The sequence below is a fragment of the Myodes glareolus genome, chromosome 3, assembly GCF_982192425.1.
Source record: "Myodes glareolus chromosome 3, mMyoGla1.1, whole genome shotgun sequence".
Taxonomy (NCBI): domain Eukaryota; kingdom Metazoa; phylum Chordata; class Mammalia; order Rodentia; family Cricetidae; genus Myodes; species Myodes glareolus.
The window spans coordinates 28,498,499-28,526,153 of NC_142028.1; the positions used below are offsets into that span (position 1 = coordinate 28,498,499).

Here is a 27,655-nt window from a genome sequence, read left to right on the forward strand (position 1 = left end):
CCAGCACTTGGGAGGCAGAGACAGGTGTATCTTGGAGACTGAGGCCAGTCTGGTCTACAGAGTGAATTCCAGGATGGCCAGGGCTACACAGAGAAACCTTGTCATGGAGACACAAAACCAACAAACAACAACGAAAAAGCAGACAAAGAAACATGAAGTCTGTTCTGTGTTGGCCAGCTGCTCCTGGACACGGGGACGGCCCTGGAGTGGAGTTTATGGACCGAGTGGCGCCCACTAGGGAAAAGTGATTTGTTCTTTCTCAGCAGGTATCAGCTGCAAATGGTTGGTTAGGGGGACTCTGCGTCCACTCTTTAAGCTAACGTGCCAACAAGGTGGGTCTCCTCTACCCACCAACCTCCAACAAGACTTCGCTACACTTAATAGCATTTTAAAGGCCAACTATGAAATCCATGTCTCATTCTTTCTTGCCCACCACTCCTGAAGACAGTCACGGTCAGATAAGCCACCTGGTGGCAAGGATGGACGAGGGTAGCAGGGTACCAGCAGGAGCCAAGTCCTCTCCCAGCCCTCCTCTCCCACCCTGGCAAAAAGAAGTTAGAGAGAACAACTACCAATAAGATAAAAACTGGAAACATTCCTTTTTGTTTTTTTATTAAGAAAGCATGCAAAAAAAAAATCAAGTTGTGAGCCTATACACCATCTTCCCAGCCTGCACCAATGCAAAGCATTATGGGTGGTATAAAGAACTCACCAAACCAGAAACATAGGAGTTGAGGAGAGGAAGCCTAGGATTGGCGGATCAATACCAAATGATCTCTCCTTCTGTCCTTCTCCTCTCCTTTTCCCTTAGTTCCTCTTACAGGCAGTGACTCCTACGATTTTGCACATCACCCAAGACAACAACAATGACAAAACTTCACGTCCAGCAACACTGGACCAACAAAATAAAGTAGTTTTCTTTCCGCTTCATGGAGGGGAGGGAAACTGAGGCTCAAAGGGAATCAAGTTTGTCCTGTGCCAATTTTGCAAGCCTGAGCCTGGTGGTGGAGAGCTGGAAGCCCAGGAGGCCTCAAGCAATCTCCAGGTCCCAGCCCCATACTTGAGCTGCCCTGGTTGCTCACTGGGGCTCTTCACAAGACTGGTTCTCAGGACATGGAGGAGCCAGGGGCACTAAGGAGTGTGATTCAGCCTGCCCTTCCCAACCTCGTAGAGATCTGATCAGGAAAGTTTTAGAAAAGAGGAGTGTTGCTCTGCAGAGAAAAGAGGTTGGGGGAAAACCAAAGGGAAGGAATAAGGAGATGCCCAACTGGGTACCGGGCAAAAGCATGTGCCACCACTAGAGAAATACTCCCTTCCTCAGTGGGAAACATGACATCATAGTTCAACCCTACCAAACGTTCCCCAGTATAATCTCCCATTGTGCTGGAGGTCACTGGCTGTTTCTTATTCCCCTTCTTTCCTTAACGAAGGCTTCAGAGATAAAGTGCTCTTCAGTGAACTGCCCTAGCTTGCCCCTCACCTCGCCTCACCGGACTGCGACAATCTTATACATGAACCCCTTCTAAAGAAAGGAAAGGGGTTGGCGAAGGGGAAATCAGAACAAAAAGCACACTATCTGGAAATCATGGATAAACAAAAGAAAATGAACAAAAACCAGAAACCACAAAGAGATCGGCCTTGTCTTAGTCTATGCATTTTGTCCATTTCAGAAAAATGTAAGCAAACTTGGTCTTCCCTCTCTTAAACCAAATCCAATAAACACACTCACTGAGAACTCTGAGCAGTTAAGTCCTGGCCACTTCCTGTTAATGGAGATTACTCATCCTATACCTAGAAGTGACCTGCCCTCACTAGATCCTGTCTCTATATTAATTTACCTCTTATAATTTTCACTACCCGTCAAAAGCAAAAGCTTCAACCCCACTGACAGGGATTTCAGGAGAAGCACGCCCTGTGTTGTTAAACAGACAGCACATTCCCGACCTGCGTCTATGCCAACTCCCTTTCTTCTCCCCTCCCTCCTATCAGTAACACTACGGATACGGGTCTGTCAAGACAGGTGGGAAAGAGATTTCCGGAGCACGTCCAGGGCATGAGAAGAAACCCAGAATGAGAATGGCTTCCTTTTGTCATTTGAGGCTCTCAGAAAATGGGAGACGAAAATAAAACAGGTGGATTATTTGGACAAACAGCTATAGGAAGACAAAATAGTATTTGCTGAAGGGGAAAAGATGGAAGATAATTTATATATGCAGTAATAGCCACAGCTAATTATCAGATTTTCCAAAGTCAAATGCTTTAAATTGAAAGTGTTTCCAAGAGGTTGAACCTATAATGAACAGTGGTCCTCGTGCCCTCCCATATAAGCTAACCTGAGAGCGTGATCTAGGAGAAAGTCAGGGATACATAGACAAGGCAGGAGGAAGCCAGGGATGTCCTGACATGGCAGGGAGAAGCCAGGGATGCCTGATATGGCTGGACGAACCAGGGATGCCTGACAAGACGGAAAGAAACCATGGATGCCTTAACATGGCAGGAGGAAACCAGAGATCCCTTGACACAGCAGGAAGAAGCCAGGGATGCCCTGACACGGCAGGAAGAAGCCAGGGATGCCCTGACATGGCAGGAGGAAGCCAGGGATGCCCTGACATGGCAGTGCCACCTAACCTCATGCTGATTTACAGCCCATCACTTCTCCACAGCTTTCTACTCGACTCCGCTGTCCAAGCCTACCCTTCACGGAGAATGAGGACTACCAGAAGAAGAAAAGGCTGGGTACATAAAGGAAGAGTTCAGAGGACACAATTAGCACCATTGAATAAAACCTGCAAAGTCATGGCTGCCAAACAGTGTCTTAGACCCCCCCTCCACTTGCTGAGGCCTCTTCAGGCCAGCCTGAAACAGACAGGAATAGAACATAGTCTAGAGATGAAAGTTGGAAGTAGCATTGCATTTCTCAGAGAGAAAGGTGAACAAGAATCTGAAACCTTTCTCCACGGCTACCATGGCCTCATCTTGCAGCTTGAAGATTCCAAACAGGAAAGAGGAGGACACAGCCCACGGTGAGGGGCAGTAGACTGGGCAGCACATAACCAATAATAATAATAATATAATTAGAATAATAATAAAAGAACTAGGAGGGAACAGAGAATGAGGAAGGAAATGGGATTATCTTCGGCAGCATCTTGCGGTGGCTTCTCTGACAGAGAGAATGGAAAGAAGCTATATATCTATATACAGGTTTGGGGAGGATGGACGGGGACTGTTCTTCCCCCATGGCGAGAATTCACCACCAGGCCGCGGGCTGATGTCCACTCTGATTCATTAAGTGATCAAGTCCCAGTCGAAGTCATCGGCAATCTCCTCATTGGCACCAGGAGGTGGGACAGGTGGCCGAGGAACCATGTGGTGTGCTGTCAAGGAGAGAGACAGGCCATAAAGGAAACTGGATGAGCAGCAAGTCCATCGCCTAGATGGGGCGTGTCCCACCCCAATGACACCGTGAAGAAACAGAGCCGCCCCAGACTGATCAGCTCATGGTCCTCTCTGTTACAGACTATTAACTCAGCGACAGCTCAGGTGACACAACAGAGCACAAGTCATACACTCTGCATTTTTGAAGACTATCTGACACCTTCTTAAGTTATTAATAAGGTGGTATTATATGAAACAGCAGCATAGAAAGTCCTATTTGTAGTGCGTGGACAAAGAAACAGGCGTCACCCTAAAAACTGAACTAGTGCCCACATGAGATGGCAACAGGGATGTGCCTACAATAACGTAAACACGAGCCATCTGCAGTGGTTCCATGTCTCCCTGTACTCTACCCGCCCCACCAAAGACAGTTCAATCCCACGCTGAGAAAGCAGCTCAGTGGTAGACTAGCTCAGCATACAAGAGACCCTAAGCTTAACCCTAACACTGCCAAAAGCAAATATATATATAAATGGTAGCTAGATTCCTGATCCCTGATGGTCAGGTGACATGAAAACAGACGTGGGTAAAATGTTTATATAAAGCATGCATTCCATTTGCCTGCCTCCCATCCTGACTCCACAACCGGATATGAACACCCTTCAGAGCTATCTCTCACTTACATTTATAATTTTATTTCCTTTCAGTAATGCCATTACAAGGCCATCTTTTTAATTTTTAACAATCATTCTATTGAATGTGTGTTCTGCCTGCATGTATGTCTGTGTATCGCATTCATGCAGCGCCAACAGAAGCCAGAAGAGAGTATCAGATCCCCAGGAACTGGAGTTACAGACTACTGTAAGCTATATAAACCATGCGGATGCTGGGAATCAAACCCAGGTCCTCTGGAAGAAAAAGCTAGTGCTCTTGACCACTAAGCCATCTCTCTTGCCACATAAGGCAATTTAAAAGCAGTCCCAAGTTCTGTAGCTCAGAAGTAAAGCCTGTCTAGTAAGTGTGAGGTGTAGCTCCACTCCCAGAAGTATAAATAGAGCAAATTTAATTAAATAAAACAGTCTTTCTTCTTAGATGGGCAGTGGTGGTGTACCACCTTTAATCCCAGCACTTGGGAGGCAGAGGCAGGCAGATCTCTGTAAGTTCAAGGCCAGCCTGGTCTACAGAGTGAGTTCCAAGACAGGCTCCAAAGCTACAGAGAAACCCTGTCTTGGGGGAAAAAAAAAAAACAAAAAACAAAACTACACCTCCCTACTCCCTAAAGGGTGGCTCATCTCATCCTTCAGCCTTGGGAACCACGCCCCTCACCCATCCTAGCAGGTGTAGCCAGAACAGGGAGAGGGCTCAGGAGGAAAGAGAAACAACACTGAGAGAGATGAGCATGCTTGTCTGTCAATGAAACACTCCCCAGCTCTTACCTGGGCGATTGTATCCTGTTGTGTCCTGGGTGGGGATTGGGTACATTGGTGCTGGGCCAGGGTAGAGATGGGAGGCTTGCGGATGCCCATAAGAGTTCACTACCAAAGCAAAACAAGAGTTATTTGACTAGGGGCTTATTGTAGTCAACAAAGCAGGAAGAAAAACACATTCCCAGCTGGGTGATTTAATGTCTTTTAATCCCTGCACTTGGGAGGCAGAGGCAGGTGGGTCTTTATGAGTTCGGGGCCAGCCTGATCTGCAAGAGCTAAGCTAGGACTGTTACACTGAGAAACCCTGTCTTAAAAACAAAAAACAAACAAACAAAAAAAACACATTCCCTTGTCCCATCAGCCTCTGTCTCTCTTCCTGCCTTGGTTCATGAATCCTGCAAGCAGTAAGCATTCCAGAAGCTACCAGTCCTCAGTTCTTAGGGATGGATCCTATAAGTGTGAAATATCAAAGACCTGAGAATAACCAGAAACATGATCATCAGATCTCTTTTCACGGGCTTGAACCCCGTGTGCGTCAGGTGAAGATTATTCCTGGAACAATCTGGAATAAGAACTCTTTGCCAATTTTCCTCCTTTTCTAAAAAGTAATTTTGATCTCCAAAACCACGGTATGAAAAGGAACCAGGTCTGCTGCTTCTGCAGTTGTTTGAACCTCCTGCCGGACTTCACTGATCAACAGATGTTCCGGCAATAAACCAGTCCCAGGGCTCAGCCTGGTCTGCCTATCCAACTGGTTCCTCCTTTCTCTTCCCTTCACCCTTCATTTCCACTTCACAGTCCACTTCTTTGGCAACTTTGCATAATACCTTGGTTCATGGATGGCTCCGGTTTGCCGCTGGTAAGAGCACAGGAGTCAGCGATGCGGGCAGGGGCAGGTGGTCGGTGGGAGCCCCCTTGCGGGGGCATGTGACCAGTCTGAGTGAGGAAGTGGTTGAGCGAGTCACACAGGTTGGCGATGTGATGCTGGTCGAGGGTCCAGTTCTTCTGCTCTGCCTGCCGTAGACTCTCCATCAGCTCTGCAAACGAGAGAGAACACCAGCCATGCCAACCCTGAGGCGCTACCAAAGCCCCCACCACACCATCCCCGGTGCAGTTTCCTCCCATCTTGTTACCACCAACACTGTGTACTAACAATAATGACTTAATACCTTTTCCTTTTTTGTGTGTGTCAGTATATATTGAAATGCAATATGTCAACAAGTATCATTAAATGTGGCAGTTTTTAATTAGAATTTTTTTCTCTAGACTGCATTAGCCTTATTCTGTACTCACAATTTTAGAATAAAAAAAGACTAGAAATAATCCTACTCATTTCAGTCTACCTAAGGATGCTTCTTGCAAAATTTGAAACTATTTTTTTTCTCCAAGGGGAATCCCAAAGTGACCATCCAGAGGCCATGATTTACATCTTTTTACAGTTTCACCTTTCAACTTTCCATTCTATTTGTTCCTTGCCAAATTCTTATTTTAATTTGCATCTCATTGATGAATAAAAATATTCAAAGTAGGGCTGGAGAGATGGCTCAATAATTTAGAACACTGACCACTCTTCCAGAGGACCCAGGTTCAATTCCCAGCATCCACATGGCAGCTAACAGCTATCTGTAACTCCAAGACTTGACCCCCTTACACAGACATACATGCAGACAAAACACCAATGTACATAAAATAAGAATAAATAAATCATTTTAAAAATGTTTGGAACTGGAGAGATGGCTCAGAGGTTAAGAGCTACTCTTAACCTGACTACTCTTCCAGAGAACCTGAGTTCAATTCCCAGCAACCATATGGTGGCTCATATCTATAATGAGATCTGGTGCCCTCTTCTGGTGTGTAGGAGTACATGCAGACAGAACACTGTATTCATACTTAACAAATCTTTTAAAAAATTTCCAAGTGACTTGATGAATTCACTATTATTTCTCTGTCAGAAAGCAAAACTACAAAACGGCGGTCTCTGACTCCCAGGAGCCTCTCCTCCTCCCCAAGGCAAAGATGACGAGCACAAAGCATTGTGGTATTAGAACAATGGCGAACATCTGAGTCGACCTGAAAAGACTTGTGTCTGTCTTGTATAACATGCAGAAGTGATGAAATTCTCAGTCCCACTCCCAACTGGGCATCACTTGGGTCCTGGTACATCCCTCTTCCCACTCCAGAAGTGGTCCGTAAAGTGCTAACCTGAGAACTGGGACTGCTCAATGCTGGACCAGTTGAGCCGGTTCACCATTTTGAAGCTTTCCTTTAAGGAGTCGATATTGGAGCACCAGTCTGGAGGGAAGGCTATGGAGAGAAAGGCGGGTAGTGAGCTAGGGTGGGAGAGAGCAGTCAGCATGTGCAAGTCTCTCACTGCTACCCGCCCAGCTTAACAGCCGCGTGACCTAGAGAGCTGCAGCCACTCCCTCACTGGGGATTCGGGAATGGTAGTGGCCTGTCCTTTCAGCACCGCCAGTTCACAGGCAAATATGCAAAACAATGCTAATTCATCTATGTCTGCGAACGGAAACAGTGAGATCCCCCCTCCCCCCTCAATCCCCCACAGTATAGAGCTTTATGGAGCAACTTCCATTGGCTGAGATGAGAAGAGAGTAAGAGACTGAACCTAAAAGACCAACTGCTAGGTTTTCCACCCATGGCTCCTCCACGCCAGCAGGACAGTTCACTCACCCTCCTCCCAGCTTTCTCTGTCCCCTCCGTGCTCACCAAAGCCAGTGCTGTTGATGGGCGCCTGGCTCTGTGCTTGCTGCTGCGGTGGCTGCTGGGCAGGGTGGGAGTGGGAATGGTGCTGATGAGGGTGGTAGCCTCCATGTTGTAGTGGCGGGGGATGCATGGCCATCACAGAGGGGGGGCCATAGCCTTCAGCTCCGGCTTGTTTTCCCCCTGGAGTAGTACAACCATCAGGGTTTGGGGTGTGCAGTGGAGGGGCACCCCCTACAGTTGAGGGGCCCTGAGCAGGTGCTTGTGGCTGCTGTGGCTGTGACTGTTGGGGTGGCGGCTGCTGCTGCTGTTGCTGCTGCTGCTGAGGTGGTTGCTGGTACATGTAGTAGTTGTTAGAAGGCGGCATGTCTCCCAGGAGTGAGGAAAATCCTGCCGGGGAGGAGGAAACAGGAAGTGATTTGAGCTAGACAGTTTCATTAAATAGCATCTTCTCTCAGGATGAGAACTCGGGCAGAAGAGTTGAAAGGGCAAGAGCATCATAATCTGTGCCCATGAGGACCCTGTGCCCCTCCTAGAAGGCAACAGACCGGAAAATCAGTTAGGTTACGGGACTGGTGACCACAGAAATGTTAATAAGAATTTTTAAAAACTTCATTGGTGACCTTTAATGCTACTTTTAGGGGACTTAGGTATAGGGCTGGGGTCACTTTCAAAGGAAATCACATGGCAGATAAAATTAAAGAAATAAACTGCAAGCTTGGCTGCTCCGCCCGATTGCTCTGCAGTCCTCTGCTGCTCTGCTTTCTTGCATTCACGATCAGGAAATGCAGCTTGGGTGGGAAGCAGCATCTGGACTGATTAATTTCTCCAGCCAACAGGGCAAGGAAGCTCTAACCTGGAGGAGTGTCCAGCCTGCAGCCCCCAGGAAGCGCTAACCTGGAGGAGTGTCCAGCCTGCAGCCCCCAGGAAGCGCTAACCTGGAGGAGTGTCCAGCCTGCAGCCCCCAGGAGGAGCTAACCTGGAGGAGTGTCCAGCCTGCAGCCCCCAGGAAGCGCTAACCTGGAGGAGTGTCCAGCCTGCAGCCCCCAGGAGGAGCTAACCTGGAGGAGTGTCCAGCCTGCAGCCCCCAGGAGGAGCTAACCTGGAGGAGTGTCCAGCCTGCAGCCCCCAGGCCGGAGGCAGCTCAGGACAGAGATGAAAACAGCAGCACGTAGCCCCAAACTCTCGGCCACTCAACCAGCTCTCAAAATCATTAAGTTCCTTAAACATTAGCAGGTATTTTTCTTAAATTGTGTATCCTGGGTGGGCGGTGGCGGAGCAAGTCTTTAATCCCAGCACCTGGGAGGCTTAAGCAGGAGGAGCTCTGTGAGTTCAAGGCCAGCCTGGTCTACAGAGACCCTGCTGAGACGAGACCCTGCTGAGACGGAGAAAGGAGAGAAGGGAACAGGGAAGGAAGATGGCAAAGGAGGCCTGGAAGGAGGGAGGAATGGAGAGGAGAGGAAATTCACGACACATCAGCAGGTTCTGAAAGGGGCTCAACCCAAGTTCACATTTTCTCTCTGCTGGGATAACAGACCTCAGACGGAAGAGTTAATGTGATCGAGGCCCTTGTGCCCTCATCATTATGTCTAGCCCATGCTGCCTACAATGGACGACCCAATATACAGGAAGACCTGACGCGTACCTTGAACCCCCAGCTCTACCAATACATCTTCTTTTTTAAGAACATATGAACTGGGGCTGGAGGGATGACTCAGTTGGGTGATGTGCTTGCTGTGCACTTGTGAGATGCAGTGAGACCCCCAACACCTATGTAATGCTGGGTGGGTGTACAGACACCTGCAATCCCAGTACTCAGTGGGAGAGAGAGGAGGGTCCCAGAGGAGGTGACTAGCCCTGGGGTCACCTGATGTTGACCTCAGACCTCATGTAAAAGCATGCACATTTTACACATTCACACAGACACACAAATAGACAGACACATACGCATTCGAACATTCAAATGCAAAAACATACACATGCAAAAACTTGTGCATGAACGTGTAATTATGCGTGTCTGTGTGTGTGTGGTTGCTTTTTTGGTCAACTTTACATAAGTTAGGGTCATTTGAAAAGAAGGAATATCAATAGAGGAAATGCCTCCATCGGACTGGGTCATTTTCTTAATTGATGATTGAAGTGGGAGGGCCCTGACCACTGTGGGTAGAGCCATCCCTGGGCAAGGGGTTAAGAACGCAGGCTGGGGGGCTGGAGAGATGGCTCAGAGGTTAAGAGCACTGCCTGCTCTTCCAAAGGTCCTGAGTTCAATTCCCAGCAATCACATGGTGGCTCACAACCATCTGTAACGAGGTCTGGTGCCCTCTTCTGGCCTGCAAGCACACACAGACAGAATATTGTCTACATAATAAATATTTAAAAAAAAAAAAAAAGAACGCAGGCTGAAGCTGGGCATGGCCGTGCACACCTTTAATCCCAGCACTCAAGAGATGGAGGCAGGCAGACCTCTTCGAATTTCTGGCCAGCCTGATCTACATAGTTAGTTCTAAGACAGCCAGGGCTACATAAAGAAACCCTGTCTCAAAAAGCAAAGGAAAGACAGTAGGCTGAGCAAGCCACGGGAAGTCAGTCAGTAAGCGGCACCGCCCACGGCCTCGGCTTCAGTCCCTGCCTGCCTCTCCTCTCGAGGAATCTTCCCGTCATGGCCTCTAGCACAGCAACAGAAAGCAAACCAGAATGCTGGACAGATAAAACATAGCAGAGCGCCGAGCCACACCATCCCAGGAGGCCACCCAATAAGGACTTTAAGTAGTTCTCACTCAACAATTGTGGAAATTTGCAAATGGGCAAGATATCAGCTGCTGTTGAGAAATGACTAGGTATTCATCGTCCTGGGAATGGTAACGGTGTGGTGGAACACTAAAGGAGAGGTCCTCACTGCTGAGCGATGCATACAGAAACGGAATTTACAGGGAATGATATGGTGTCTGGGAAATTCACTCAGCTATTTCCACTTCAAAACAAGCTCTGTGGCAAATAAAATAAGCTTAACAAAATAAAGTTAAGTGACGGAAACCAGGGGTTTGTTATTTATCCACTCTACTCTGGTATCTGTTTGAAACATTTTAAAATAAAAAATAACAAATAAAAAACACACTAGCTTTAATCCTGGCACTCAGGAGGCAGAGGCAGAGGTGGAGGGATCTCCCTGAGTTCAAGGCCAGGCTAGTCTACAGAATGAGGTTCAGAACAAAAACCTTCATAGTGGGGCCCTGTCTCAAAGGAAATAACAATAATACTAAAGCGCTAGGGGCTGGAGATGAGGTTCAGTTGGCTGCCCCAGTCATAGCTCAGTGATTGTATGGAGTCCTGGTTCCCATCCTAGCACTTAAACCAGACAAGTAACAGAACACACCTGTAATCACAGCACTCAGGAGAGAGAAGGCAAAGTCATCCTTCGCTACACTGTCTCAAACTCAAGGCCAGCCTGGGGTATCTGCCATTATGTCTCAATCTCACTTACTAACTAGAAAGAAAAGCAAGTTATTTACTTTAATAAAGGGGAAGGATTCTTTGGGCAAGGATACTACTACTGCCCCCTAGTGGTCATACTCTGAATGACTGGCTCACAGCCCATTGCTATCCCAGAACTGCCTTCGGATGATCGTCTAGTTCATTTTCTGAAGTTAATAACCCAATCAGCTGTCTGGCACCAAAGAGTTTAGTCCTTATGTTTCCTCTCACCAGTGACCACTTTCATATATTAAAACAAGAAACTGGGGGCTGGCAAGATGGCATATTCAGCTAAATGTATTTGCTGCCAAGCATAACCCAAGTGTGATCCTTGGGACATATATGGTAGAAGAGAACTGAGTCACACACGTCTGTCCTCTGACAACATGTGTGCCATGGTGTGTAAAGCGCGAGTGTGTACGCACACTAAAATGCAATTTTAGAAAACAACCAAAAGACAGAAAACCAGAAGAGGAGAGAATGTTACCACTTATTTGACAATATAAGGAGTCTTTAATCCCAGAACTCAGGAAGCAGAGCCAAGCAGATCTCTGCGAGTTTGAGGCCAGCCTGAGCTACACAGTGAGCTCCAGACAAGCTAGGAATACGTAGAGAGACCCGGTGTCAAAGAAAAATAGGAAAGACAGAAAAGAAACCATAAGGACGTTACACACCTGTCCCCGCTGCAGACTCACCGTGCTGTGAGGAGGAGGAGGACCTCTCCAGCATGGACTTGTAGAGGTTGCGGAAGGACCAGCTGAGGTCCTGAAAGTTGATCTCTGAGTAGGAGAATTTGAAGTCATGGTTGGTGTTGTAGAGGGGAGGGGCGCCCTCTGTGCTTTCGCGGCCTGGAGCCCCTGCTGCCACTGCTCCACCATCCACAGACCCCGGGGCCTACAGAAACAGGTAAGGACGGTGACCCAAGTCCCTTCTGAAGCAGTACAACCCTCCAAAGGCCACCGGGCTCTCAGGCCGGTCCCTGTCACCTTCTGCAGCTGACCTGTTTATCACCTGCTTTTCCTGCTCTGGTGGGCTCATGTCTTCAATCCGACCTCTTTACTGTCACTACCCATTTCTTCTCTATGACCCTTCCCCAGGGTCCCTTGCCTTTCTGTCCTGGCTGCAGCTTTCCTGGCTCCTGTTCTTTTCACCACTTATTTTCCTGATTTGCTCAGAATTCTGACATTCTTCATCTGCCCCCATCTGGTTCCCTCCCCCTCCTTCTTTCTCAATCGCCTTGCCTAGCATATCATGAGTCCTTAGCATGTAGCTGTGAACAGGGCAGTATCCGAACTGCCCTGTGACCGTGACCCGATTCCTACCTGGCTGTAGCTGGCCATGGAAGAGGGGCTCTGCAGTGACATCTGAGGAGTCCCCCTCATGAGGCAGTGAGGTTTCTCCACTCCCTGGAACACCTCCCCGAGGGCTTTTGCTGGCCTCCTGTTCTGGGGAGTCTTGGGGCAGCTGAGAATTATAAAAAAAGAGAAATCTATATGCAGGGGTGAAACACCCACCCGCGGTCCACGCCTTTGTCTCCCCTTTGCTATTAACCCACACCTACCACAGAAATGACTAACATCCAAGAAAGGGATGTCCCAAAGAGGAAAGCACTTACGTCATCATCCGGAGGGTGCCTTCTCTTCCGGGAAATGTCAGGGCAGGTGTCAATTGTCCAATAAGAGCCCTGGAAGGAGAACCCAAGCCCACTGAGAAGAAACGAATTACCTACAGAAGTTCCTGTGGAAACAGGTGCTCAGGAAGCTTCTCACAGTCATGCTGGAGATGGGGTGGGGCTGGGAAATGTAACTCAGTGCCAGAATGCTTGCCTAGCATGGACAACGCCTCATATTGGATTCCCCAGCACAGAAGAGAAGAAGGAAGAAGGAAGTGAGATCAAGCAAGGGGGGGGGGGGGGGGGTCAAGGGAAGGAGAAGAGAGAAAAGCACAGCAGTGAACATCCAGACAGAAGCCGAGGGAGCGGAGGACCGGTGAGGAACGAATCTGTCCTCAAAGTCACTGAGCAGAGCAAACACTAGCTTCAAGTGTTCCAACGGGGCAGAAGAACAATGGTAGTTATGTCAGAGAACTGGAAATGGCCAGAAAAATTAACCTTTTCCCCTTATGAGTTGAGGCAAAAGTCCAGTGGGCTTTAGCATCTGTCAAATGGGGAGAATGCCTCCCTCCTCATTTCTCCCTTTGGAAGGTAAAACCTGAAGACTTTGCATAGAAAAGACTTTGCTTCCAAAAAGATAGTAATTAAACTGGGTATGTTGGCACACACCTGTAATCCCAGCACTCAGGAGGGACTGAGGCAGGAGGATGGTAAATTCAAGGCCAGCCTGGGGCTAAACAGTGAAATCTTGTTTCAAAAACAAAACAAAACAAAATAAAAAAACAAGCCAACATTTTACATGTAGGAACAAGTGCCACTCAAAAGAGTAGCAGCCTGGGCTACAGAGTGAGATTATCTCAGAAAAATAAAACAGGCTGGGCATAGCAGCGCATGCCTTTGTTACTTATTTGATTTTTGTTAAGATGGAATTTCTCTATAGGGCCTTCCCTATCCTGGAACTCTCTACGTAGACCAGACTGGCCTTGTACTCACAGACATCCACCTGTCTCTGCCTCCTGAGTGCTGGGATTAATGGTGTGCATCACAATACCCACCTTGGTATGTGCCTTTAAGCCCCCCACTCAAATCTCCGAGTTGGGGGCTAGCCAGGTTTACATATTAAGTCCTAGGCCTACACAGTAAGACTCTATCTCAAAACATAAGAAGGAAGGAGTGAGTGGGGGAGGGGAGACAGGAAGGAAGAGGTGAGGAGGGAGGAAGAAAGAAAGGAAAGAAGGAAGGAAAGGAGAACCTCAAAATCAACTCTATCATAAACATCCCTATTAAAAACAAAAAGATTCCATCATCTTCCTTAGTCACCCATTCTAGTGAGGAACCAGAAGCTTGGCAACTGTGTTCTTCCTTTGAGGAAAAACAACGATGCTTTTAAAACTAACATGGCTTCCTCTTCTAGGTAATTAGAGCAGCCACAGGACTGAGTGTCAACTACTTCGCTCTCCTTCCGTCTCCCCCCGGTTCCCCAGCATCTCACCTTCCCAGGGTCGTCCCGCGGTCTGGGCACCTTCCGGAAGCACTTGTTAAGAGAAAGGTTGTGTCGAATGGAATTCTGGGGAAGCAAAGAAGCAAGTTAAGTCTGAGCCTTGTCCAAAGGGACACAGAAGAACATACAGCAGAGTCCCAGTGAGTCCTCTTCACTGTACTGCTGGAAGGCCCAGAAGCCACACGGAAAGCAGAGGGGTGAGAAGAGAGAATCACCGAATTAACTGGGGAGAGGCAATGGCAACCAGGTGGTCCTGAACACTAATTTTATAGTTTTTCAGCCTTCCTACCAAACTGACAACAGGTTATATGCCTCAAATCAGGAAGATCGCTGAGGTCATGCGTAGCCTGGTGACAGCGAGTTCCAGAACAGCCAAGAGTTATATAAGACGCTGTATCAAAAAACAAAGAACAAAACAACAACAAAAATAGCCAGACATGGTGCTCCACATCTGTAAGTTCAGCACTTAGGAGACATAAGCAGTAGAGTGGCTACAAGCTGGAAGCCAGTCCACTCTACAGTCACATGAGTTCTAGGGCAACCAGAACTGTGTGAAAAGACCATCTCTCAAAAAAGCAGCATGCTCTTAATATACCAAAAGAGTTGCAAGCTCTTAATAAACCCAGCTCTCAGGAGGAAGAGACCAGGGAATCTCTGTGAGTTTGAAACCACTCTGATTTACACAGAGTTCCAGGATAGCCAGAGCTACATGGTGAGACCATGGGAGGAGGGGTGCTGCCAAGTCAATGAGATGGGGTACGGGGACAGGCTCAGCTCTACCAAGTTATCCTCTGACCTCCACAAGCACAGCACGGCATATGCATGTGAGCACGGGCACACACACCCTATGCACGCATACACATAATAATAACAATAACAATAATAATAATAATAATAAATTTTAAGTAGGGATTGTGGAAATAGTTTAGTGGATAAAGAGTGTGGCACCCAAGAAAGAGACCTAAGTTACCTAAATTCAAATCTCTGGAATCCACATTAACTAGGTGTAACCAAACACAGCTGTAATCCCACAGGTTTTAGGATTAGATGTGAAGTGGAGAAGTAAGAATCCTTGGAAGAAGCAGGGGTTGGTGGTACACACCTTTAATCCCAGCACTTGGGAAGGCAGAGGCAGGTTCAAGGCCAGCCTGGGCTACAGAATGAGTTCCAGGACAGCTAGGGCTACACAGAGAAAGCCAGTCTTGAGGAAGGAAAAAAAAAAGAAAGAAAGAAACAACAACAACAACAACAAAAAACCCTGGAAGATCACACTACACAGTATGCATGTACTCACCCGTACACACATCATGAACACACCCACACCAATAAACACCTCAAATTCATATCTACCTCTACCTCTCTTCTCAATTCCCCACGAAAAGCAAAAGAAAGTATTTTCATACTGTTTACATATATTATAACAAGAAAAATAATCCAATGGGGAGATGGCTCAGCAAGTAAAGCTCCCCAAGTACAAGGTCGAATTTAAATACCTGGAACCCACGTAAAGTCAGGAGCAGTAGGGTGTTCCATAATACCAGGGCTACATACTGGGAGCACTATGTTGTCCTATAGCAAATGGGAGGCAGAGACAGTGCCCACAAGTTCACAGGCCACTCAGCCTGCTACACACGTGTTAACAACAAAGAGACATTGTCTCAAACGAGATAGAGGGCAAGGACCAACACCCATGGCTGTCTTCTGAGCTCCACGTATGCTGTGGCGCCCTTGTACCCTCACTAACATACAAAAACACACATCAAGTGCACGCATGCATGCACACACACACACACACACAGAGACAAGGACTTTAAAAAAAACAACTCAAGAGTGAAACCAAAGCACAGACCAGCTCTGTTTTCTCAACAACACTCAGAATGACCATATCTGGAGAAAAGGAAAAGCCGTGGTATGTATGTGTTGGTATGTCGAGAGATGTAGCCTAGAGGAACACATGTAGCAAGGGAAGATTGAATGCTTCTAACAGCCTTAGCTCATCATCCGGTTTGTAAGTCAACGGTGATTTATAGAGTGAGAAATGAGAAAACAACATTTAATTCCCACTCCTCCTCAACAACTGGCAAATGAATTGCTGCTCCAAATGACTACAAGAAAGCCTGGCTTGGCACTGCAGGCCTGTCATCCCAATACTGGGCGGTCAAGACAAGAGAATCAGTAGTTCAAGGTCAGCTTCATTTGTGAGTTTCAGGTCAGACCACATCAGCCCGAGCCATATGAGACATTGTCCCAAAATAAATAGATCCTTGGGGGATTTATTGTTTGGGTTCTTCTACTTCTTCCTCCTCCTCCTCCATCTTTTTCTTCTTTTTTGTTTGGGGGAGGGTCCCACTATGTAGCCCTGGCTGGACTGGAACTTGCTATGTAGACCAGGCTGGTCTTGAACTCAGAGATCCACCTATGTATACTTCCAAAGTGCTGGGATTAAAAGTGTGTGTGACTAAACCTGGCTAAAAAAATATGTAGTTTAAAGACGGGCGGTGGTGGCGCACGCCTTCAATCCCAGCACTCGGGAGGCAGAGGCAGGCGGATCTCTGTGAGTTTGAGGCCAGCCTGGTCTACAAGAGCTAGTTCCAGGACAGGCACCAAAAACTACAGAGAAACCCTGTCTCAAAAATCAAAAAAAAAAAAAAAATATGTAGTTTAATATCAACCTTCTTTCTTCTTGTCAAGGAGGGTCTCAGTGTCTCTCTCTAACGTTGCTTTGGTTAGTGAACCAGCTATTGGTAAAGGACTCTCTTTCTTAATACACATATAATGTTTCAAAAGACGATGACAACGAAGCTATAGAAATTTGATGAGTTTCCTACAAAAGCAGGAGTCATGCCATGCATTGCTCAATGACTCGAACATTGCAGAGTGACAAGAAAGACAAGAAATCAAAGACTGCCCTTTTGGGGGAACCAACAGCATCCTGCTATCCCAGAACTATACTTAATTACTTGGCCTCATTAGTGTTTCCATGATAAAGCTGCTGAGGTTGATTAATACTCAAGTAGGGGTAGAAGATAAGATACCTTGAGTTTATATATCCCTGAGACAAGTCGGAATGAACCAGACCAAGTTATAGGAAGAAATAAAAGTAGGGAAAAAACTGCTAACGGCAAAGTACAAGCCCAGGTTGTAGAAAAAAATCCCACCTTCCAACCAATGCCAGCGTTCTTGTAATAGGGGAAGTTATCGCAGATCCAGCGGTAAATCTCACTGAGGGTCATCTTCTTGGCTGGAGATGAGTTGATGGCATAGGTGATGAGGGTGGCGTAGCTGTAGCGTGGCTTGCCATCCTGATGGACTGCTGCTTCATCTTTGCTGAGGGTGGCGTTAGGATCCGTGGGGGAGCCTGGGGAACACTTTCGGCTGCCCCCTGGAGGCACAGCCTGAGAAGCGCTCCCCAGCTTCTCAATACTAGCTCGGAGAGTCAGCTGGGGCAGCCAGTCTATGGAGGTGAGGCTGCTCTCTAGGTCGGAGGCCATTGTGCTTCTGGGTTCTGCAGAGAAGAGGACAAAGAGGGGAGGAAGGCAGATTAATTTCTTATTTATTGGAGCCAGAACAACCCCACGTCTAAAGCAGAAGGCAAGCAGTTTCTTCCCATTTTAATTCCTACTGGAGAACGCTTTCCTAAGACAACCCATGATCCCAAGTGCAAGTACCACAAGTCTTCCACCAGATGACGAAATGCTTCATACCCCCATCTTAATGAAGAGTGTCACTACCTCGCCTGCTGTTGACAGAATTTCTGCCCCTCCCAGTTCCACAGCCGTTCAGTCCCAAAGAAACACACAGAGGCCTACATTAATTATAAACTGGTTGGCCTAGTAGCTCAGGCTTATTAACTCTTACATCTTAACCCATAATTCTTGTCTGTGTTAGTCACATGGCTTGGGACTTTTTATCAGTAAGGCATTCTCATCTTGCTTCCTCTGTGTCTGTGTGACAACTGCAGACTGAGCCTTTCCTTTTCCCAGAATTCTCCTGTTCTGGTCGCGCCACCTATACTTCCTGCCTGGCTGCTGGCCAATCAATGTTTTATTAAAACAATACAAGTGACAAATCTTTACAGGGTATAAGACTGTGGGACAATGGTCTTGCACCCTGTAAAAGTTTGTCACTTGTACTGGTTTAATAAAATGCTGATTGGCCACAAGAATTATGGTTTAAGATGTAAGAGTTAGTTAATAAGAAGCCTGAACTAATAGGCCAACCAGTTTATAATTAATGTAGGCCTCTGTGTGTCTCTTTGGGACTGAACGACTGTAGGACTGGAAAGGACAAAAAAGTTCGTCAACAAATGGCACCAACATGGACAACTAAATCCACTTAAAACCTAAGACAGCTTGGGAAGTAATTCTAGACACAAAAGAACAGTGTTAAGCACTGCTTCTTGGTAGTAGCATTTTCTCGGGTGGACTCTGTTTGCTAGAGGCAAGCACCCATCATTTAAGACAGGCTTCCTGACTCAGTTATAGTTGCAAAAACCTTGCAGGTCTTTTAAGAGGCCCCGCCACAAAACAATTAAATGGTGTTTGAGTAGCCGACAGCACGCTTCTTGGTGGTGGCAGGGACCGTGATACTCCACAGAGTTGTGGCAATAAACATGGCTCCTGCTAGCACCTCCACCATGAAGCTAGACTCTCAGAAAGCTAAGGAATGGAGTGGATCCAGCCACCACAGCCACAGCCTTAATCCTAGCCGTGTCTCTTAGCAAATTGGACTCATGTGGTCAGAAAAAGAGAGATATACAGTAAAGACAGATTCAGACAAAAAAAAAAACCACAACAAACTCTAAACAATTTACACTGTGTTTAAAAATATATGTAGGCTTGTGAGAGGAAAAGAAAAGGAAGAGAGTAGTCGGGTGTGGTGGGACACACCTTTAATCCCAGCCTAGAGGTAGTCGGATCTCTGTGAGTTCAAGGACAGCCTGGTCTACAGAGCAAGTTCTAGGACAGCCAAAGATACAGAGAAGCCCTGTAAATTTAATTTATTTATTCAAAAATAAATAAATAAATAAACAAATAAAAATAAAAGAAATGGGAGTTTAACATAAAGTCACGTAAAGATGGAAAATACACAGAGTCTGGACACTGTATGTTACTGTGTTGTCTGTGAATTGTTTGATGGCTGAGGAAGGAGCAACAGCTGCTAAAAGACATTTGATTATAAGTACTGCTGGATTAATTCAACCTAGGTTTTTTGAAAATGTCTTGACTTCAAAATTTAAGTCAAAAGATACTGACTTTGAAGAAGAGGTTTTGCTTTTGTTTCCACAGGAAATGAGAGGCTGTGGATTTATTCCAGATTAAGAAAAATCAGATTTGATTAAGGAAGATCCCCCCCCTCAAAAATCTCCAATTGAAGTGGATGACCCAGATGATTCAACATTTCAGAAGACCTCTGTTCGAGTTTCCTCTGAGTTCTACATCCAGAACAGCCTCAAGACCCATTTGTGCAGGACCAGATAGCATACACCACAAAAGCTGAAATATTCCAATTCTCATTAGTGCCCCACAACACAGTATTTTTAAACTCTATATAATATGTTTAATAAAATCAACCCCACTTAAGCAGCAGGTAAAATTAGCTGAAGTCCATTCTCCAATTACATGACACTTGTATGTTTATATATAGCATCTACAAGTACATAGCAATAGCACATATAAAGACAGTCCGAGCAAACACAAGTATACACCAATGAAGCACACATCAACACTCTTAAAAGAGTTCCAGTCTAAACGAGAGCACGCAATCTTTTGCTACACACATCTAACATAAGGCACGCTAGGCATTTCCCAAGGACAGGTTCTACCTGAGCTGAGTCTGGAAGCACAGAGCTGTATCCTCAACTGCTCCAGAGACTGAGGCAACAGAATCACACATTCAAGGCCTGCCTGGGCTACACAGTGAATTCATTGGCAGCCTAGGCAATGAGACCCTGTCTCAAAATAAGAAGGCAAAGAGAGGGGCAAGAGACTGTTCAGCAGTTTAGAGCACTTGTTGCTCTTGCAGAGGGTTTAGGTTCCATTCCCAAGGCTCACAACCATCTATACACTTCAATTCTGGGGAATCCAACACCCTCTTCTGGCCTCCTAGAGTATGAGGCACACGTGCACGCACACACAATACACATACATACATCCATGTAGGCAAAACACTCATTCATAAAAAATATAATAACTTTAAAAAACAAAAGGGTGGGCTAAAGGTGTAGCTCAGTGTAGAATACCTACTTGAGGTTCTGGGTTCAGTCTCCAGCACCACAGGAAATAAATAACCAAATGATGACAACCAGCAACAGCAGGATACAAGACTGACCCAGAGACAGTGGCGCACACACCGAGATCACAGCATACACACGGCATACATTACCAAACAAAGTCACACAGAGGAAACAGATTCTGAGTCCACGGCTACCCTCACACCTTTAACGCTCCCCCTGGCAGGATCCCGCCCACAGACACCACCAGGAAGAAGTCATCAGCCGGGACCTCCCACCTCCCAGGCCTGCTGGGCTTTACGGAGGCAGGGAGCCACCCAGCTGTGTGCACACCGGTAACAATCAGATAGCCTGGCTAAAAATAGCCTCCGTGGGGCTAAGAGCTGGCTCCCCTTCCCCGCCCTTCTCCCTCCTTCCTTCCCAGCCAGGCACGCAGACTGGCTGCACCTCCATGCAAACTCCTAGAGCTAGAGCTTCCGCCCACGCCTGCTGTTTGCCGCCGGCCTAGCCGCCAACCAAACCGCCTAGGCTCTCACCACCAGGGAGGTGTAGCTAGCTAGTGACATGCTGGTGGAGGAAGGTGAGGAACGGGGTACAGTAGCCGTGTTGCCCGGTCTAGAAAGGCTGACAGGAACCTCTGCGTAGCCATTTGGCTCTTCCTTGGAACTGAAGCCAGCGAGCCTCTAAGCACTTGCTGTCTAACAGGTCTGTGCCTGCGCCGCTGCCGGATTCCAGCTAGCATTTCTTGCTCAGTGGCAGCAGGACGGTGCTCTGCACCAGCCAAGGCTACCCCTCAGAACTTAGGACGCTGGTGAGAACCCTGTTCTTCGGGTGATGTCTCTGGCAATCCAAAGCCAAAAGATGCACAACCAGACCAGACACAGGTAAGCACGTACAGATTCACACACCTGGCGTGCCCAAACTCTGTCTCACACAGGACCCCTTAGCCTCTCTCTTAACCCCAACATACCACATACCTTTCAGGCTCTCATATTTTCATCCTCAACTGTAGTGTTGCCAGACATTTGCCCTTTCCCCTACAGGTCAGAATTCTGATTCACTCCCCTCCTGACCAGGTCCCACCCTGGAAATCAACCTGTGCTCACATGCACCTGGCCCGGTGCTCCCAACCAGCAACACACCTAGTCCACAAAGTTGAAGAGGAACTTCTTCGGTACCCCAGGCAGCAAGAGACCTAACTGTACCCCAAGAGTTGTTTGAGTAGAGAAAAACAATGCAGCCGTGTTTATAACTTGGACCAAGAAAGCCTGCCCATTCGGCCTTCAGACACTCACCAGCACCAACCGTTTATCCTGAACAGTATCACCTTGCCCCAAACCTTGGAAGCTTAGGAAACAACAGGGACACATCACCACTCCAGGGAGTCACACACCTTCTAGCCTGTTACTGGGTTAAACATCCCAGCCTCTGGACTACAGCAGGGAGCTTGAGCACTGTGCTCCACAGCTGGGTTCTCTAAGATCAACAGTGACTTGCCAATTAGTAAATTCTCAAGTTCATCCCTAGAAAGGTATTACCCTATCCCCTAGTCAGTCGGCCACTGCCCTCCTCAACCTGGGGTGTGTGTGTGTGTGTGTGTGTGTGTGTGTGTATCTGTGTGGGTGCGCACACGTGCATATGTGTATTGAATCTGTTGTCCACGCTGGTCTCAAACTTCTGGACTCAAGCAATCCTCCTGCATCAGCTTCCCTGGGTCTACAGGGCATCAGTTCCTTGCCTCTATTATCTCCTGCTAAATAACCCCGGGGAAGTCTCATCTTCAGAGCCAGCAAATTTCAGTTATTTCCTCTGAACTGCTCTCAAGAGCAACCTGGAGCATGAAGGTGGATTCAAAGTGTGTAGAGGCCTTACAGAACCCCTTTGACGCATGCGAACCACCAGGAATTCCTGGAAGGGAAACACTCCCCGCTCTTTCTAGTTATCCTGCACCCTTTCCTCCCTTGCCTCACACAGGGGAACCCTGAGGTCAGACACCTTTCTCCACTCCCCTCCCAGGCAGCCCTCCCTCCAAATGCAAACCTCAGTGCTCAGGATCCATTCCAGCATGAACTCGACAAACTCACAGGGCCTGGTCCTCCCTGTCTCCCAGCACTCGGCTGTGTAGCCGGGCCCACTTCCTTACCCCCTCACTTCCCCATTCGTAAAGAGCAATGGAGATTGACTGAGCTTCCTCCATCCCATTCCCAACCCCAACACTGACTCACTAATTGCCCCTAGCCATCCCTCGCTCCCTGATGAAGTCTTCATGCCTCAGTTTCCCCCTCCAGTAAAAGAAATGAAGTCATAGCCCCTATAAGCTTCATCCCTGGAGGGACAGGAATGAAGCTAAGGAGCTCGTAGCTGCCACACATTCCACACTCCCCAAAATAATGGCACCAGGCTAATGTCCAGGGCTATTATTAGAACAGCAAACAAGAGGTGGTTCCTTTTCTCAGGCCGGCCAACCTAGTTACCCAGACCTCTCTCCAGGTGGGCTTCGTGCCACTGGGCTTAGGCAGAACCTGAGTTGGGCCACATTCTTCTCGGCATGCTGGAAGACTGGAAGGAAATACACAGAGAATCTGGGAAAGGCAGCCAAAGGGCAGGCTCCATCACATCCACGGGACAGCTAATGAAGACCTCAGTGCTGGGGAAAAGCAGAAAACAAAACAAAGGCAAACAGAACGTCTTCTCGGGAAGGCACGGCCGAAGGGACGGGACCTGTTTGCTGCCCATCTTACCCAGACAGCTAGTAACTGTCCTCCCCGTGGAACCCAAGCTGGGCATCCCAGAGGGATGACTTCCTGGGCTGTACCTAGTGCCAAAACTAACAGGGCAGTGGCGGCGTGTATCTTGTGATCAGCCACGCTGCCTGCCTTTCCAGCCCAGCTCCTATAGACGAGTTATTTAACGTCTCTGTATCTTAATTTCTATCTCGATAAAATAAACATTCTAAGAAGTTAGATACAGTGACTCAAGCTTGTACTCCTAGCACTCTGGGAGGTTGAAGCAGGAGGATTGCCGTGAGTTTAAATCATCCTGAGCTGCATAAACTCAAGGCCAGCCACTGCTATATAGTGAGACACTGTCACACACTCACCCACCCACACACACACACCTAAAAAGTTTTTTAAAAATTCTTTATTTTTGTTTGTTTCTCAAAACAGGGTTTCTCTGGGTAGCCCCAGCTACACTGGTTGGCTACACAGATGCCCTGGAACTCCCTCTGCAGACCAGGCTGTCCTCAAACTCAGAGACCAGCCTGCCTTTGCCTCCAGTGCTGGGATTACAGGTGTGCGCCACCACTGAGCAGCTCAAATTTCTTTTAAATAAAGGTTAACTACTCCTACAAGCGTTGTTGTAGAGATTATATACTATTTCTTAATATGCCTAAAGAACCTTTACTTTTGAATGAAAAAAGAAAAGAATATTGGGGGGCAGCTGGAGAGATGGCGCAGTGGGAAGAGCTCTAGCTCTCCCAGAGGTCCTGAGGTTAATTCCCAGCAACCACGTGGTGGCTCACAGCCATCTGTGGTAAGATCTGGAGCCTTCTTCTGGCCTGCAGACATACGGGCAGGCAGAACGCTGTATACATAATAAGTCTTTTTCAAAAAAATATTAGTAGGTTGTATGTATGGCTTGGTGTGTTTAACACGCACGTGCAGCCCAAAGTTCAGTACTAAGCACCGAAGTCTTTTAATGGAAAGAGAACACTATGGGCTGAAAAGATGGCTCAGCAGTTAAGAACAGTGGGTGCTTTTCCAGAAGGCCTGAGTTCAATTCCCAGCACCCACACGGTGGCTCACAATCTATCTAATAACTGTAGTCCCATGGGATGATTCCCTCCTCTGGTGTGCATACATGCAGAGAAAATACTTATATACATAAAATATGTAAGTCTTTTTTGAAAAAGGAAAGAGAATGTCGAAATTATAACAGATTGTAGAGGCAGCATCAGAAAGATCAAAGGTGCAGTGGTCGTGTTGCACGGCTGCAGCAAAGCTGCAGGCTGTCGGGACGTCTGAATTTTCAGCGCTTCCTTCAAGTTCCTATCAACCCAGTCCTGATTAATGTAAGATCGGGGAACCTCCAAGGATGGAGGGATGGGGAAATATCGTCACCTGTCTTTCAAGGGGGATTTAGGTGCAGGCCTAAGATACAGTCTGGAAAACAGAACAGTCCACATCACAGTTAATCCGACCAGCCCCACACTGAGTCCTGTCCCAGCAGAGCCAGTTGAATGAGGGGTCCGCCTGGAGCAGCTATAGAACAGTTGGCGCCGAGCCGGTCACACTGAGCCCTTCAGAAGCTGCACTCCAGCATCTGGTGAGGTGCTGTGTAACAGACCTCCGCTACACCAGACATCTGCTTTTCAAAAGGGGGAGAGGCAGTGCTAGACGTGGAAGTTAAGGACCCTCATCCCTTTTTTAAGACTGGAGGTACCCATGATGAGGCTCTCCTGCCAGTCCCGGAAGCAACAGGCCCAAACTGAGAAGGGCTGTCCTGCTGCCAGGGATGGCTGCGTGGGGGCCGTGAGAATTCTCACTGGTGAGGGGGCGGGACGGCTAAGCTTTTCTCCCAACTGGTTATCCCCACCCTCACCTTTTCTAGGTCCTTGCAGAGGATCACCTGCCACAAACGATGCTAAGGGATCTGAGAGCAGTCTGAACACAACAATGTCCCCTTCTCCACGTACACTCCAAACACAGACACCGAGCTACATTCATTTCCACTGAGAAGCATGCACATCACTGTACAGCACGGCCAGCGAACCTGTGAACTCCGGGCCTGAATCATACACCGCCACGACAGAAACCTCCAGGGTCAAGTGACGGGACAGAGACTTAGGCTATCTGCTCACGGCCCATCTAGGAAGGCAGATACTGAAAACCCAAGAGGGGGAAGCCCCATAGAGAAGATGAGGCACAGTCTAACGACCAGACGGGAGAGCAGGCCCGCAGGTCATGACCTCGGGTAAAAACTCAGCGCCGCTCCAGACACAGTCCAGGCTCGACCAGAAAAAATTTCTTGGTGTCTTTTGTCCTGCTTTTTCTAAAGCTTCTGGATTTTGATGACTCCCTGAGGTAGGATGAAAATTTTCACCACGGGACCCAGAACGAAACAAGAGAACAGGAAGAGATGATGAGACCAGTAGATGTTTTCCTGGGAGGAAACTCTTAAAAAAAAAACTCAGCAGAAGGTCAGACCTCCCTGGTGGTCAACGCACGCAGACAAGGTGTGTGGGGGTGGGGGGTGGGGTGAGACCAGTAGATGTTTTCCTGGGAGGAAGCGCTTTAAAAACTCCATGAAGGTCAGACCTCCCTGGTGGTCAACTCCTGCAGACAAGGTGTGTGGGGGTGGGGGGCGCTAAGAAACACTCCCTGCCTCCTAGCCACAATCTGATTTTTCCAGAACTGCCAGCGAATATAGAGGACTTGAGGCAGAACCAGTACCTGGGGAAGACTTCAGCCCACCAGTGTGCACTACCCTAGACAGTTTTTTTTTTTCCCCTCACCTCTGGACATGTGAATTCACCCTTCCCTAAGGAGGGCAGGCATCCAACCTGAAGCAGGGATGTCAGAAGGGCCTCCTGGTATCCAAGATAGGGAGAGTGGGTGCGACAGATTGACAGTCAGGCAAACAGTCATTGTCACAGACTGGAAGGAAGACCTCTGTTGGCCATTAAGCTGACTTAGGCATGCCCCAGACAAGACACGAGGTGCCCCATGACTTTACGGGCAGGTCCACTCAGCAAAAGACAAGACCCAAAGAGGAGAGTGCTGTGGGAGTCTGGCTGTGCTGTGTCCTGCATTCCTAACAGTAACCATGGCGTCCCGAAAACGCACCTGTTGTCTGTCCTCTGTGCAGAGAGAGCATCCACTTCTCTAGGGACCGCAAATGGCCCGTCCCTTTTGTCTCCGAAACCTACCTTAAAAGCCCTTTTCTCAAGAGTCTCTGTAACAACATGTGGCTTCCGGTGCAGAAGGTCCATCAGAAGACATCCCCCAAGGGACTCTACCTTCCACAGGCATGAACCCCGAGATCCACCATTTCAGCCCCCCATACTACTGGTGCGTAACGACCACAGAGAGAAGATGCAAGAGAGCACTAACCTGCCTCCAAGGTTCCCCCAGCCACCGGAGGAAACCACCTGGTACAGAAGTCTGTGGTTGCAGGGATTCCCCTCTTCACAGGCAGGTGACGGGGCTCATCCTCAGTGACTCTTCCAGCGCCTGGCGGAGCCTCCCAAGCTGGAGCCGGGAACTCTGTCCCCCGAGGAAGAGGAGTCGAAGGAGGAGGGGTGGGAGAGGGAGGACCTACCTGGGGAAGGTGGCACACCCCCCACACCCTGCCTGCTACCCTAGGGAGGAGGGGAGGAGCCTCTCCCAACCAGGAGTTGTCTCCTCCCCCTTGGGGGAATCCCCCTCTCCCCCAAACTGGCTCTTTCAGGGGCTGAGGGCTCTTTCTGTCTGTTGGAGATCTGAGCGGTGGGGCTCTGCCCGGGTCCACTGTCTAGGTGCACGGAAGTTGAGGAGCGAGGTCTTCCACTCTCCAGCAAACTGGAACCGATTGCTGCCGGTTCCCCGGAGAGTCCTGGCTTGTGCGTGTCAGGACGCCTCTCCGCGGTGAGTACTGGGTGGGATGCGGGGTGCCTACTCCACAGGCATGGCTCCCTTTCTCTCTGCCTCCAAAGTCCCGAACTGTCTGGAGTGCGGTGAGGAGTGGGGACGGTCTCACTCCGGGTCCTTCAAGTCCCACTACCCTTCCCGACTTCTGGGGGTCTCCTCCAGAGCCAGCGTGGGAGGGACAGCGCGTGCCCTGCGGCGATCTCTTCTGGCGGTCCCGGCAGTGGGGAGGGTCTTCCCTCCCACGGGAGAGGGAGCAGGTCCGGGTGCCGGTTGTCTCGAGGGTGGGGTCCACGCACTCCCGCTCCCGCCCGGCCGGCCTGGGCAGCAGGGTCCCGGAGGCCGCGGTCCCGGCTCCCGTCACCCGCTCTAGGGCGGCAGCGCCTCCCCAGTCGCGTCCCCGGTCCGCCGCGCTTCCCCGCGCGTGGAGCTCCCAGCGCTGCCACCAATGAGGCTTCGGCCGGTCGGTCGGGGTTCCCGGGAGCCGGCAGGCGGACAGAGCGCGTCGGGGCTCGGCTCGGGCTCGGCTCGGCTCCGCTGCAGGCCCCGGCTCCTCCCCGGCCTCGGCGCCGCGCTCCGCGCCCCTCCCCCTCCCGCCGCCGCGGCCACCGCCTCCCGGCGCGGGTTAAGGAGGAGCGCGGATCCCCGCAGCCCGCGGGTCGCCCGCCCTAGGCTCCCGGGCACCGATTCGGT

The 27,655-nt window shown here is 48.7% G+C and overlaps 1 protein-coding gene across 1 annotated transcript; it reads right to left on the minus strand.

Moving 5' to 3' along the window:
- Positions 1–595: 595 nt before the first annotated feature.
- On the minus strand, positions 596–27,507 carry Foxj2 (forkhead box J2). Its single transcript, XM_048444291.3, is given in 12 exon segments — positions 596–3,374; positions 4,812–4,910; positions 5,630–5,839; positions 7,005–7,106; positions 7,527–7,910; positions 11,687–11,885; positions 12,314–12,361; positions 12,363–12,455; positions 12,607–12,675; positions 14,096–14,170; positions 17,263–17,609; positions 26,450–27,507. Coding segments are annotated over 11 exon segments (1,701 nt in total). The 5' UTR covers positions 17,596–17,609; positions 26,450–27,507; the 3' UTR covers positions 596–3,285.
- Positions 27,508–27,655: the final 148 nt, after the last annotated feature.